At 50.8% G+C, this 15,718-nt stretch overlaps 1 protein-coding gene across 1 annotated transcript in view; it reads left to right on the top strand.

Moving 5' to 3' along the window:
* Positions 1-11,975, top strand: part of LOC147099003 (chondroadherin-like protein) — an 82,307-nt gene extending 70,332 nt beyond the window's left edge. Inside the window, exon 5 of the mRNA XM_085969523.1 lies at positions 5,617-11,975. Within this exon, the coding sequence (XP_085825649.1) occupies positions 5,617-5,860 (244 nt within the window). The 3' untranslated portion in view covers positions 5,861-11,975. The remainder of the gene's footprint in view (positions 1-5,616) is intronic.
* Positions 11,976-15,718: the final 3,743 nt, after the last annotated feature.

The following is a 15,718-nucleotide window of genomic DNA, read 5'->3' as shown; positions in this document are numbered from 1 at the left end:
AGGGGCACTTCGGGAAGGTGTGCAGAGGGAACCCCGCCGGAAAACCCGCCACCGCCGCGTGTGCGCCGTGGGAGCGGCCATCTTGGACGCCATCTTGCCCGACCTCGTGGGGTCCGCCATCTTGTGAGCAGACAGCGTGGACGCCATCTTGTCTCGATCAGGGCCCTACAGTGGCATCGGTCACAGTGGACCAGACCAGGCCGCACCCGCTATCCAAATCAATGGTGGACATCGAGGTAAACGGGTGCGGGGTTAAATGTTTAATTGACAGTGGAAGCACGGAGAGTTTTATCCACCCTGAACTAGCACAACAACTCTCCCTAACGGTGGTCCCTACTCGGGGTACCATCTCTATGGCTGATAAAACCCAGACATCGACCATTATGGGTTACTGCACGGTACAATTGTCTGTTAACGGAACTGTATACGATAATTTTAAAGTACTAATCATGAAGAATCTATGTGCGAGCGTGATCTTGGGCCTGGATTTCCAGTGCCACCACCAAAGCATCACGCTCAATTACGGTGGGTCCCAGCCGCCCCTCACAGTGTGCGGTCTGGCTACCCTGAAGGTAAAGCCGCCTTCGCTATTCACGAACCTTACCCCTAACTGCCGGCCAATAGCGACCAAAAGCAGGAGGTACAGCTGGGAGGACAGGCGGTTTATCGCGACCGAGGTAGACAGGCTCCTGAAGGAGCGCATTATTGAATGCAGCAACAGCCCGTGGCGCGCCCAAGTGGTGGTGGTAAGGGGTAGCGAGAAGGAACGGATGGTGATCGACTATAGCCAAACGATCAACAGGTACACCCAACTAGACGCCTACCCGCTACCCCGCATATCAGAAATGGTGAACCAAATCGCCCAATACCGGGTGTTCTCCACCATCGGCCTCAAGTCAGCGTACCACCAGCTCCCTATCAGACCAGAGGACCGCCCGTACACCGCCTTCGAGGCGAACGGACGCCTCTACCAATTCCTCAGAGTCCCCTTTGGGGTGACGAATGGGGTCTCGGTCTTCCAGAGGGAGATGGACCGCATGGTCGATGACCACCACTTGCAGGCAACCTTCCCCTACCTCGACAACGTCACCATCTGCGGTCACAACCAGCAGGATCACGACTCGAACCTCGAGGGGTTCCTGAAAACTGCACAAAAACGCAACCTCACTTACAACGAGGACAAGTGCGTTTACAACACCACGCGCCTCTGCATACTAGGCAGCGTGGTGGAGAATGGGGAAATCGGACCAGACCCCGACCGATTGCGCCCCCTACGGGAGCTGCCCCTGCCCAACACTCCCAAAGCCCTGAAAAGGTGCTTGGGGTTATTTTCTTATTATTCCCAATGGGTCCCCAACTACTCCGACAAAGCCCGCCCCCTCTTGAAAGCATCCTCTTTTCCACTCTCTGCTGAGGCCCACGCCGCCTTCAAAAGCATTAAGCGGGATATTGAGCGGGCCACGCTACAGGCAGTGGACGAGAACACTCCCTTTCAAGTGGAAAGTGATGCGTCTGACTTTGCCTTGGCGGCCACCCTCAACCAGGCGGGGTGGCCCGTAGCTTTCTTCTCGAGGACCCTCCAAGGGCCCGAGATCAGACACTCCTCCGTGGAAAAGGAGGCCCAAGCCATCGTGGAGACAGTGCGCCACTGGCGCCACTACCTAGCCGGCAAACGCTTCACCCTACATACCGACCAGCGGTCGGTAGCGTTTATGTTTAATAATAAACAGAAGGGGAAGATCAAAAATGATAAGATTCTCAGGTGGCGGATCGAGCTCTCCACCTTCGAGTATGACATCATTTACCGGCCAGGGGCCCTTAACGAATCCCCCGACGCCCTCTCACGAGGGATGTGTGCCAGCGCCACCGGGGATCGGCTACAGACCCTCCACAACGACCTCTGCCACCCAGGGGCCACACGGCTGTTCCACTTCATAAAGTCCCGTAACTTACCCTACTCGATTGAGGAAGTTCGGTCTCTGACCAGGAACTGCCGCACTTGCGCTGAGTGCAAGCCTCGGTTCTACCGCCCAGATAGAGCCCACTTAATCAAAGCTACACGGCCCTTTGAGTGGCTCAGCTTAGACTTCAAGGGCCCCCTCCCGTCCGTCGACCGCAATGTTTACTTCCTGAACATTGTGGATGAATACTCCCGTTTCCCATTCGCCTTCCCCTGCCCAGACATGACCAGCGCCACGGTCATTAAATGCCTCAACAGCCTGTTCTGCCTGTTCGGTATGCCGAGCTACATCCATACGGATAGGGGGGCGTCCTTCATGAGTGAAGAGCTACGCCAGTACATGCTGTCCAGGGGGATCGCCACGAGCCGTACCACCAGCTACAACCCCCGGGGTAACGGTCAAGTGGAGCGAGAGAACGGGACAGTATGGAAAGCAGTCACTCTAGCTCTAAGGACCAAGGGCCTCCCTATCTCCCGCTGGCAGGAAGTCCTCTCAGATGTGCTCCATTCGATACGGTCGCTATTGTGTACTGCCACTAATGCCACGCCTCATGAACGAATGTTTGTCTTTCCCCGGAAATCCACCTCAGGCGTATCCATGCCGTCATGGCTCTCCACCCCAGGTCCGGTATTCGTGCGAAGGCATGTGAGGGGCCACAAGACGGACCCTCTCGTGGAGTCAGTGCACCTACTCCACGCCAACCCCCAATACGCGTATGTCCGGCACGCCGACGGAAGGGAGGACACCGTGTCCATAAAAGACGTCGCCCCAGCCGGTAACGACAACAACCACGACAACAGCAGCAACAACGATCACAGCAACTCTTACCCACCCACTACTCTTTCATCACCCCCGTAAGAACATCGACCAACGGTACCCCCACCAACTACCCCTTCAACAACCCTGGCGGCGCCCCCGGCAGAGACCCAGGAGGCCACCGGGGACACCCAGCCGACACCCGCGGCACCACAACAGCCACGTCGGTCACAGAGGACTATCAAACCCCCGAACAGACTAAATCTATAGAAGGGGTGAATGTGATGAAATATGCCATTCATCACTCATCTGTATTCTCTGTGTGATTGTGCCTGTGACTGTGGTTTAGTTTCAGTTTCATTTCCCTTACCTCAGTTCCGTTTCCTCACCTTGTATTGTATTGTGTGTAGGGCTCCGCCCATACCTGGCCTCTATGTAAGCAGGCTCAGCGTGCCTCACATCCAGTACTGCAGACCTCTGGATGGAAGACACCTCTCCACTGTGTGTTACCTTCTAAGTTAATAAAAGCCTTGTTTTGTTCCGCTAACATTGAGTCTCAGATTTATTGAGGCACATCAAACACCCCAAGCAGGAGGTAGGGCGTTAATGGAAGCACGCCACCTCCTTCTTGGGGCGCTACGTGCAACAGCGCCACGCGCGTCGGAACGTAGCGCCGCGTCATCGCAGGCCTCCCTCCCCTGATTAAAGGGGAGGGGCCTAGCGCTGCGCGCACCGGGGCCCTGTGGGACCACCGGGGAGCGGGGTGCCGTGAAAACAAGCCCGGCACTCAAGAGGAGTCCCGGGCCGAGCGATCGCGGCCGGCACCCCGAGAAAAAAAGGGGAAGGGGGCAGGCGCTGGCAGTCGGCCAAAATAAAAATGGCCGCCCGACACCTGTCCATTTAACTACCGCCGCGCCGCTGCAAAAAACGTCACCCTGACCCTGTCGGAAATATCGTACGGCGATAGGTCAGGGGGCGCAAGGGAAGTTTACGGCCAGGGCGCGAGCGGAGCTCTGTGCCGCCAGCGATTATGTCATCGCCGGCAGCACAGCGCCATGGGGCACTACCGGCTACCGCCGCCGCTAACCTCCTGCTGAATTTTATGGGTGGCATTAGCGGCGCCGTGCCCCGGCGCCAGGGGATTTGCCCCATTAGCGCAAATCAACCCAATTTTTCCCCAAAGGACCTAACAATTCTGGCCTAAATTGGAAATGAATTAGCAGTCTCACTTAGAGAGGTCGTAATAACCATAGCGGGTGTGGGAAATGAAACCTGACACTGATAGAGCAGTGATGTTCTTCTATGGTGATGGCTGCCAGGCACATCATTGACACGTGTAGAAGGGACTTTGTTAACTGTTCTTTAATTATTTATCACCACAAAGATAACTTACCAGTAAATATAAAATGCAAGTTTGGGTGTTCTCCTGTGGCGCAGTGGGTACACGTGTGTTTGTACAAATCCAGGCATATTAGGTAGGCTCCAGGTTCAACAACAACTTGCATTTATATAGCGCCTTTAACCTAGTAAAACGTCCCAAAGCACTTCACAGGAGCTATTATCAAACAAAATTTGACACCGAGCCACGTAAGGAGATATCAGGGCAGGCTTGGTCAAAGAGGTAGGTTTTAAGGAGCGTCTTAAAGGAAGAATGAGAGGTAGAGTGGCGGAGAGTTTTAGGGAGGGAATTCCAGAGCTTAGGACCCAGGCAGCTGAAGGCACGGCCGCCAATAGCGGAGTGATTAACATCAGGGATGCTCAAGAGGCCAGAATTGGAAGAGCGCAGATATCTCGGAGGATTGTAGGGCTGGAGGAGCTTACAGAGATAGGGACGGGGCGAGGCCACGGAGGGATTTGAAAACAAGGGTGAGAATTTTAAAATCGAGGCGTTGCTTAACCGGGAGCCAATGTAGGTCAGCGAGCACAGGGGGTGATGGGTTCCAACCTTGGTCTGTGCTGAATTAACTTTATCTCAGTTGTGGTGGTTCAGTGGTTGTTATAATTGGACTCAGTGTCTGCGGGCCAAGAAAGGGGAAACCATGCTTCCTGCTTTTGTATATGCTGACCCCTGCTTGGGTGCGTGCGTGCATGTGTGTGGACATGATTGGTTCTGGACGTGATGCTCCAGTGTTGAATATCCCATGGACATACCACTTTCCAAGCTTCCTCGGTGAGGAGTTGGGGTACCTGTGGATCTGTACCCCAACAAGAGTCAGCACTTTCAAGATTATTTCTTTTTTAAAAAGGTCCATCAAAACAGGCACCCAAGGAGAGCAAGCAGGTGAGGTCCAAAGTCTCTTATGGTTCGGATTTGACCTTGCAGGCCTCTGGGCTAACGCTGTGACTCAGTGGGCAGCACTCTCGCCTCTGAGTCAAAAGGTTGTGGGTTCAAGTCCCACTCCAGAGACTGGAGCACAAAAATCCAGGCTGACAATCCAGTGCAGTGCTGAGGGAGTGCTACACTGTCAGAGGTGCCGTCTTTTGGATGAGGCGTTAAACCGAGGCCCCGTCTGCTCTCTCGGGTGGATGTAGAAGATGCCATGGCAGTATTTCAAAGAAGAGCAGGGGAGTTATCCCCGGTGTCCTGGCCAATATTTCTCGCTCAACCAACATCTCTAAAACAGATGATCTGGTCATTAACACATTGCTGTTTGTGGGAGCTTGCTGTGCGCAAATTGGCTGCCGTGTTTCCGACATTACAACAGCGATTGCACTTCAATAAGTGCTTCATTGGCTGTAAAGCGCTTTGGGACGTCTCCTGAGTTCGTGAAAGGTGCTATAAAAAATGCAAGTCTTTCTTTTATGGCGTCCCACTGTGTGAGAGAGATGTACTGTCACCTGTCTTGGTGTTTATTTTATTCAGTGGCTTTGTTTCATTGACATAATTTATCGTTGAAAGGTGGATCGAAAGTACCAACCTGAAGGTCACGGCCGTCTGCGACCTCCCGAAAAACGTTACGGGACAGAATGTGAAAGACGCCCCTTTTAAGAACTGCAAAGGTAACCTCCCTGAGAAAAGCAAAAGCGCGTCGAGCAAAAGTAAAGCGAGCCCGAAGAGTGTCGAGAACAAAAAGGCCAACAAGAAAAAAGCAAAGCCACAACACAGAGCAGAGAAGAAGAATATAAAGAACAAATCGCAATAGACTTTCTCAGACCTGGCAATCTACTGAGTGACGGACTGAGCTGAACAGAGTGGGGCAGGGGTGGGGATGGGGGCTAACTGTGTTTTAAAAAATGGTTTGTGTTTATTTCCAGCTGTTCTGAGTTTAGAAATTATGGTCGCTGTAATAGTGGATGAATATTTCATGAGTTTGTATGCCATTCCTGTCTGGTATTTTAAAGGAGGCTTGACCTTGCTTGAAATGAACAGTTGATAATAGTGACAACAGTAATTTCTAGGCTCTGGTTATTTCGGGTTACGGAATGACTCTTTCCTTTTGAAGAGGGAGTCACAGCACCAGCAAGATCCCTATAAAGAGAGGAGTCTTACCATTATATCCCACGTATAAAGGGCGGCAGTGATCAGGACCTTTCTTTAAAAGTCAGCTGGGGGCAAGAATCCCTCCGGTCTCTACGTGTAAATGCATTTATGTTGTAAATGCGTCTGCCAAGATTTCTTCCAATCGAAAAGAAGCTTAGGCCAACATTCTGAATGGAGACAACCATAACAAACATATCTGCAATATTGCTACACACGGTTATATGATCCTTCTTTATGAACCCCGATAATTACCCCATTAACAATCCCTTCCCCAGAACCCACTTACATTACACATTTGGAGATACTGCACTCAGGATGTCGTTAATCTGTATATAGGTTCAATGACACTTATGTAGCAGCTTGGCACAAGGGGACCTCTATTGGACATTTCTGCAAAAATATTTTTCTATTGCCCTCCCTTTCCACCTGCACCCATGTTTCATAGCCAGGCTGGGAGGGGTGACAGCAGGAACCTAACCCCAGCCAGCATGGAGGTTTCGAAAAGAAGAGAAGAGTTGAGTGACGCTAAACCTTTCCCCACCCTTTCACTTGTCCTCTGCTCATTGGCCTTTGCCCTCTGACCATTGCCCTCTGCTCATTGGCCTTTGCCCTCTGACCTCCGCTCATTGGCCTTTGCCCTCTGCTTGTTGGCCTTTGCCCCTCAGACCTCTGCTCCTTGCTGCTCCCTGATGGCTCAGCTGAGATCAGGAATTCGCCATACAAGGAATTGTGATGACAAGCCTACCCTCTACCACTCAGTGGCACGATGCATTGAAGTGCCAATGTACTGCATCAACCCACTGAAAAAACATACCTGCAAATAAGCCCCAACTTTGTTTCCTCGCTGGCTGCAGAGTACCAAAGCCGGCATGTCTGATATTTTTCAAAGGATTTGAAACATCATTTAAGCTTAAACCTACAAAAATGTCTTCCCACCCTCAAACTACTTGCTGTGCGCAGTGAGCTCCCACCTCCAGGGGAGAGTCCTCAAGCTGCTGAAGCCGTTAAGGAAAAGTAGCATTGACATCAGGCCCAACATTCATTGTAGCAAGTAGAGTTCAACATTCTAAAGGAAGCGCTCTGCCAATTGCATGTGTCAGCATCTCTGAGCGTTTGCTTATGTAGAGGGCAGAGGACATCCTTGTTAAGTCTCAGGAGGGGGAAATATTGTCTGGAGGGCAGCTAGGAGTGTTCAAAATGGATGGTATACTGGCAGAGTTAAGGTAGCAGTGTGCTGATCTTCACTGGGCCAAATGGTCCTTTCTCATACACAGCAATGCGGGACAGAGGCATCCAGGGAGCAATTTTGACCAATCAGCTAACAGATTATCCGAGTCTCACAGCTGTGCGGAAAATGTGTCCCCGATCTGTTAAGAACTGGACCCAATCTCAATCTCAGGTACAAAGGCCAAAGGATCAGTTGCAAGATCAGCTTTTCCAGCACTAGGTTCTCTTCCCAACAGAAGCTGATCCTATTGGCGCTCGAAATGCTGAGACTTTCAACAGGACAAGTTCCTGTCAGCGAGATCCCCTGATGCTGAAATAGCTGCTCTGCTAATATTTCCGGCTGACAGCAGAGTTGGGTTGGGTTGGGTTCTGCCTGATCGTGGGGTTGGGTCGAGTCAGATGGGGTACTGTCTAGATTGCGAGGTTAATTTCGGATGTGTTGGGTTGGGTTGGGTTCTGCCTGATTGTGGGGTTAGAAACATAGAAGATAGGAGCAGGAGTAGGCCATTCGGCCCCTCGAGCCTGCTCCGCCATTTAATGAGATCATGGCTGATCATCCAAACTCAGTACCCTGTCCCTGCCTTCTCCCCATATCCCTTGATCCCCTTTGGGTTGGGTTGGGCCAGGTTGGGTTTCCTCTGATGACCTGGTTGGGACGAGTTGGGTAATGCCTGATTGTGGGGTTGGGTTGAGCTGGGTTGTGTTCTGTCCGATAGTATGGTCGGGTCAGGTTGAGGCAGGTTGAATCCTCCCTGACAGTGAGCTCGGGTCAGGAACACATTTTAAGTATACTTAATCAGCTGTGAGATTCAGCTGATCTTAAGATCAAAGTTACTCTGCTGGAAGCCACCTCCGGTCCCTCTTTCTCCTAACTTGGGGCTTTTCAATGGACCGTCTTGCTAAATCACTTTGGAATACACCTGGCCTGCTCCTGCTCTCCTGCTCCCAGTATCCCCCTCCCCAATCTGCTCCTGGTCTCCTGCTCGCCTCTTTTTCTGGCTCCAATTCATCCCCATCTCCTTTCTAATTTCCCAGTCTCGCCTCCCTCCAGCTCCCAGTCTCTCACTTCCCCCTTTCTTTGGCTCCCAGCCTCTAGCTCCCCACTCTTTAGGCCCCGATTCCGCGCTCAGGCCTGAGTTAAAATTACACTCGGGTCTCAACGATGTCAGCGGGCCGCAACATGCGCATGTAAAGAAGGACCCCGTTGGCTCCGGGCGCGGGTCCTTGCTGCATTAAAATTGCAGATGTTGCGATCGTGGCGGCTTTCGGACGGGTACGAGCCAGGGCGATTTTAACTGCTCCACCCGCCAGCTTCCTCCTGAGCGAGTAGGGTTAAAATCGCCCCCGACTCTTACCCCCAGTCTCCTCCCTCCAGCTCCCTCACATGCTCTGTGTGCATTGTATAGCGTGTGAAACAGTCAGCAGCTCATTCCAATCAAATCTCCCAAACTCCACAATGCCTGATGGGACTGCTCCTCGACACTCAAGAAATTTGAACCTATTGCTGTTTGAAGGCAGGGCTGCTGTTAGAAAAAAATCATTTGCCTACCGTACAACAGTGACTACACGTCAAAGGTGGCTGTGAAACATCTGTGGGATATCTTGAGGATGTGAAAGGGACATTCTTCCTTTCCTTCTTATCACTGCCAGTAATGAGGAAATTGTGTGTAAACCTGCCCAGTCATCTGTGGAATAGGAAACATAGGAACAGGAGGAGGCCATTCAGCCCCTCGAGCCTGTTCCGCCATTCAGTGCGATCATGGCCGATCTGTGACCTAACTCCGTATACCCGCCTTTGGCCCATATCCCTTAATACCTTTGGTTAACAAAAATCTATCAATCTCAGATTAATAATTGATCCAGCATCAATTGCCATTTGCGGAAGAGAGTTCCAAACTTCTACCACCCTTTGTGTGTAGAAGTGTTTCCTAATTTCACTCCTGAAAGGTCTGGCTCTAATTTTTAGGCTATGTCCCCTAGTCCTAGACTCCCCAACCAGCGGAAATAGTTTCTCTCTATCTGTTCCCTTTAATATCTTGAAGACTTCGATCAAATCACCCCTTAATCTTCTAAATTGTAGTGAATACAACCTTACCTTACAGGTGGGTCATCGAATTTTGAGGGTTTATTTGCTGGAATGTAAGAAGTCAATATTACAATATTCTATATACAATCCTCTCCAATAGCTCATTTGGTAAATGCCCAGTCTAATGTGGACCTGACCCACATGGACAACAACAACTTGAATTTATATGTAAAAAAAGACTTGCATTTCTATCGTGCCTTTCACGACCACCGGACGTTCCAAAGCGCTTTACAGCCAATGAAGTGCAGTCACTGTTGTAATGTAGGAAATGTGGCAGCCAATTTGCGCACAGCAAGCTCCCACAAACAGCAATGTGATAATGACCAGATAATCTGTTGGTTGAGGGATAAATATTGGCCCCAGGACACCGGGGAGAACTCCCCCCTGCTCTTCTTCGAAATAGTGCCACGGGATCTTTTACATCCACCTGAGAGAGCAGATAGGGCCTCGGTTTAACGTCTCATTCAAAAGACGGCTCCTCTGACAGTGCAGCACTCCCTCAGTACTGCACAGGAGTATCAGTGTAGATTTTTGTGCTCAAGTCCCTGGAGTGGGACTTGAACCCTGGCCTTCTGACTCAGAGGCGAGGGTGCTGCCCACTGAGCCACAGCTGACACACATATAGCGCCCTTTAGCGTCCCAAGGCGCTTCACAGGAGTGTTATCAAACAAAATTTGACACCGAGCCATGTAAGGAGATGCTGAGAGGCTGTTTCCCCTGGCTGGAGAGTCTAGAACTAGGGGGCATAGTCTCAGGATAAGGGGTCAGCTATTTAGGACTGGGATGAAGATGAATTTCTTCACTCGGAGGGTTGTGAATCTTTAGAATTCTCTGCCCCAAAGGGCTGTGGATGCTCAGTCGTTGAGTATATTCAAGGCCGAGATCGATAGATTTTTGGACTCTAGGGGAATCAAGGGATATGGGGATCGGGCGGGAAAGTGGAGATGAGGTCGAAGATCAGCCATGATCTTATTGAATGGTGGAGCAGGCTCGAGGGGCTGTATGGCCGACTCCTGCTCCTAATTCTTATGTTCTTGAGATATATAAGGCAGGTGACCAAAAGAGGCAGGTTTTAAGGCATCTTAAAGGAGGAGGAGGCAGAAAGAAGAAAGACTAACATTTCTACAGCGCCTTTTATGACCTCAGGATGTCCCAAAGCGCTTTACAGCCAATGAAGTACTCTTGCAGTGTAGTCACTGTTGTAATGTAGAGAGGCGGAGAGGTTCAGGAAGGGACTTCCAGAGCTTAGGGCCTAGACAGCCGAAGGCACGGCCGCCAATGGTGGAGCGATTAAAATCAGGGATGCTCAAGAGGTCAGAATTAGAGGAGCGAAGATTTCTTGGAGGATTGTAGAGCTGGAGGAGATTACAGAAATAGGGAGAGGGCGAGGGCACGGAGGGATTTGAAAACAAAGATGAGAATTTAAAAATCGAGGCGTTGCTTAACCAGGAGCCAATGTAGGTCAGCGAGCACAGGGGGGTGATAGGTTCCACCACCACCACCTGCGTACTGCACCCCTGAACAGAATCAATGCCTTTGGGAGGGGAGAAAATTGGAGGAATAACATTTGTGGAGTGGATTGGGGGGAAAGCTAGGGTTAGGTCTCTATGACGTTTTATAAAATATATGTATATGCTGTACATTTTAACATAGAAACATAGAAGATAGGAGCAGGAGTAGGCCATTCGGCCCCTCGAGTCTGCTCCGCCATTTAATGAGATCATGGCTGATCATCCAAATTCAGTACCCTGTCCCTGCTTTCTCCCCATATCCCTTGATCCCTTTAGCCTTAAGAAATATATCCAACTCCTTCTTGAATATATTTAATGAATTGGCCTCAACTGCCTTGTGTGGTAGAGAATTCCACAGGTTCACCACTCTCTGGGTGAAGAAATTCCTCCTCGTCTCTGTCCTAAATGGCTTACCCCTTATCCTTAGACTGAGACCCCTGGTTCTGGACTCCCCCGGCCATCGGGAACATCCTCCCTGCATCTAGTCTGTCTAGTCCTGTTAGATGTTAACATGTTTCATTGGGTTGCCAACCCTCCAGGATTGGCCTGGAGTCTCCGGGAATGGAAGATTAATCTCCAGGACACTGTTGCGAGCAGCTCGGGAGAAAATTCCGAGGTGTATTAAAAAAATTATGAGTTTTTTTTTAAACCAATTTCTTTCAACACTTACATTTATTAATTACAAAATTATTGGTTAGAGGGGAAAAGGCTGATTTACTGGGAGCTCATGTGCTGAATCCTCCAGGAACATGCCCAACCAGAGTTAGTAACCCTCTTCATCCCAACGGAACACAGAACTGGTGAACCGAGAGACGTTATACTTTGGATCCGGGTCTCTGTAAAATGTGAGTTTCATCCTGGGGTCAGGTGTTTCTTTAATCTAGACCCTACTGTAATCGTACTTGGTATACACAGAATAAAAGAAAAAAAGCATACCATTGCTTCATATCCTGCCTGCATAGTCTTTCGATTTTCTTTATTCAGAGTATTTTTTTCTCAGTTATGTTTTGTGTTCAAGATGGCGCCCGAGACGGTCCGGTGCTGAGCGCGCTCTCCCTGATTCGGGCGGCCAGCTCTCGCCGCTTGCTCCTGCAACCGGAGCGAAGTGTTCGGCGAGTCGGGCAGAGGCAGCGCAGCGCGGCAAGCAGCAGCCACGACGACCCGCTGGAGCACGTCGGCCGGCAGCTCCTCGGCGGGAAGGCATTCCGGCTGGGAGGAGGGGAGCCGAGCATGGCGGCCAGAGGCCGAACCGTGAGAGGGAGAAGCGGGCCCCGGGCCGTCGGACCGTGGAGCCGGTGACGGTGAGGAGGAGGCCGCAGTGACCTGAGCATTCACATCCCGACGATGTGTTCGGTGAGTCGGGCGGAGGCAGCGCAGCGCAACGAGCAGCAGCAGCAGCCACGACGTCCCGCTGCAGCACGTCGGCCGGCAGCTCCATGGCGGGAAGCTCGCAGTCCGACTGGGAGGAGGGGAGCCATGCATGGCAGCCAGAGGTCGGATCGTGAGTAGGAAAGCAGGCCACCACTTGGAGCCGGCAACAGTGAGGAGGAGGCCGCGGTGACGAGGAGGACGGAGCGGCTGAGGGACATCGTGCTCCCACTGCCACTGGAAGCCATTGTATTGACTTTCTGAACGCGGCGCTGTATGAATAGCTGACGCGTCCCTACGGGGAGTAAGCATTCCATTGTAATTGTACTTGTACTGGTTACATATGGCAAATAAAATTGAATTGAATTGTGTTCTTATGCTAGAGCATTGAAACATTGTGTGAAAAGATATTATAAAAAAAAAATCAAACACAACACTGTGCTTCACACAACTTTTAAAATGGCTCCCCTCCTGATCGAGTTGACGACAAGGGATCTCGAGATCCGGCACTGTGCCACCCGCAGCTTGTTTGTGCCGAGTGAGCTGGAGGCCGGCCGGTTGTTCTTGTCATGGTCATTCTCAACCAGCAGGTGGTAGGAGAGAGCACCCACTAAGTTGAAGAATTCGAAGTTACGACGAACCTGTATAAAAACACTGGTTCGACCTCAACTGGGGCTATTGTGTCCAATTCTGGTCCGCCGTGCTTTAGGAAGGAGGAAAAACTTTTTTTAACGCAGCGAGTGGTTAGGATCTGGAATGCGCTGCCTGAAAGGGCGGTGGAGGCAGACTCAATCGTGGCTTTCAAAAGGGAATTGGATAAGTACCTGAAGGAAAACAATTTGCAGGGCTACGGGGAAAGGGCGGGGGGAGTGGGACTCGCTGAAGTGCTCTAGCAGAGAGCCGGCATGTATTAAAAATGCAGTAACCAACATTTTCAGTGCTCTGAAACTCACCATCTGCAACATGGCATCCTTGACACCACTTCTGCAGCTGTCAGCTTTTCACAAACCTCAGAGCATCAGGTTGAGCTTGGCGTGTTCCCCGAACAGCGGGTAACCAGTGGAGCAGAAGGTAAAATTACAAGTAAGCCTCAAAATTCTCTTAAATTGGCTCTTAACAAGTCATTTAAGTACCAGAATTGTCTCCCCCGCCGCTTGGTGTCGGGTCAGTTCTCCGCTGACAGACCCGACACCTGGGAGACTCGCGTGGAGGTGGGTTAACAGCGGGTTTCCTACCTGCTGTCAATCTTTGCGATTTTGACAGCAGTCCCACCCCCAATCCCGCCCCCCTCAGCGCTATTAAATTTGCGGCCATAGTGTTCAGGCTCAGTGGGTGCACATAAGAAATAGGAGCAGGAGTAGGCCATTCGGACCCTCCAGCCTGCTCCGCCAGACCACTGGTGTGAGCCAGCGCCTTCAGGAGCGGAGAAGAGAAAAGGGAACATTTAGAATCGTAGGGGGGGGTTTTGCCAGCCCTGGGGAGGCGGGACTGCCGGGAAAATGGCAGAAACTGGGAGCGGGTACCGAACCCGCTCCCAACTCGCCTCCGTGCCAGCTTCCCGGGAGGCAGGAAGAAGATTACAGCCAATTAACTGCCTGTTAACAGGTAGTTAACAGGCAGTTAAGAGGCTTATCCCCATTTTACCCCTCCAAGTGCGGGCTTCCTGACATCGGGAAACCCCGCCAGGGTCAGCGAGGCGAGCAGTGAGTCTGCGGGGGTGAGAGGGGTCGAAAAGTCTGCTGTGGAGGTGAGTGATGGGTGCAAGTGTGGAGAGGCAAGTATGAGTGGTGAGTGTAAAGTGTTAGAAAAAGTTTACTTACCTTTGCTTCTTCCTGCAGGCTTCAACTCTTGGGGATGCAGAGGTGCCTCATCTCAATGGCAGAGGTGACAAAATGGCTGCTGCATTCTCAGATGAAAAAGGTTTTGGTGAGCCTTCCGTGCAAGGGCTCACCATAGAACAGAGATTGTCAGTGTTTGACAGCTTCTCAAAGCTGTCAAACGCTGACAATTCATCTGTCAAAAATTTGACAGATGAAACGTCATACGCTGACGTCCTCTATCACCAGCTTTCCCTTAATTGGCCGGCTAAGCCCACAGGGCGGGCTTAACAAGGTCAATCAAGGGAAAATAGCGCAGGTTGGCCGGACATCGTTGGGGGCGGGACTGAAACCCGACAACCAGCAGTCCCGCCCCCAACGCGTCCCCATTGGCAAAATCCAGCCCATAGAATCATAGAAATTTACAGCACAGAAGGAGGCCATTCCACCCATCATGTCTGTGCCGGCTGACAAAGAGCTATCCAGCCTAATCCCACTTTCCAGCTCTTGGTCCGTAGCCTGTAGGTTGCCGCACTTCAAGTGCATACCCAAGTACTTTTTAAATGTGATGAGGGTTTCTGCCTCTACCACCCTTTCAGGCAGTGAGTTCCAGACCCCCACCACCCTCTGGGTGAAAAAAGTTCCCCTCAACTCCCCTCTAATCCTTCCACCAATTACTTTAAATCTGTGCCCCCTGGTTATTGACCTCTCTGCTAAGGGAAATAGGTCCTTCCTATCCACTCTATCTAGGCCCCTCATAATTTTATATACAGGAAACTTTGGTTTATGGTGACCAGAACTGCACGCAGTACTCCAGCTGCGGCCTAACTAGTGTTTTATACAGTTCTAGCATAACCTCCCTGCTCTTAAAGAACATTTAAAGAACAAAATCTTTGCCATCGCTGCCATTGAAGTGCTGCCGTTGACAGCACACGGCTAATGGGACTAAGCTAACAGTAAGAGAATGTGCTTGACCTGCACAAGGCTCCCAGGTCCTCTTACCAATATATTATTGTGTAGCTTTAAACAAAACACTGCACTTACAAAGGTTAAATATTGAATAAATGCTGCTGAGTGTTCCATAACGAGTTATATATTATTCAGACAAAAGCAAAATACTGCGGTTGCTGGAAATCTGAAATAAAAACAGAAAATGCTGGAAATACTCAGCAGGTCAGGCAGCGTCTGCGGAGAGAGAAACAGAGTCAACATTTCTGGCTGATGACCCTTCGTCCGATCCTAATGTGGCTTGGTATTAAATATTGTTTGATGATTGCTCCTGTGAAGCGTCTTGGGGCGTATGGGCCCAATCTACTCAATCTCTCCTCATGAGAGGGCTGTCCTATGAAGAGAGATTGTGTAGAATGGGCCGATACTCTCTGGTGTTTAGAAGAATGAGAGGTGATCTCATTGAAACATATAAGATGCTGAGGGGGATTGACAGGGTAGATGCTGAGAGGTTGTTTCCCCCTGGCTGGAGTGTCTAGAACTAGGGGGCATAGTCTCAGGAT

Source organism: Somniosus microcephalus, chromosome 28 (genome assembly GCF_052327205.1).
Source record: "Somniosus microcephalus isolate GS21.2 chromosome 28, FLI_Smic_1.0, whole genome shotgun sequence".
Taxonomy (NCBI): domain Eukaryota; kingdom Metazoa; phylum Chordata; class Chondrichthyes; order Squaliformes; family Somniosidae; genus Somniosus; species Somniosus microcephalus.
The sequence above is the reverse complement of the archived record's forward strand: the minus strand, read 5'-3'. Positions and strand labels throughout refer to the sequence as shown.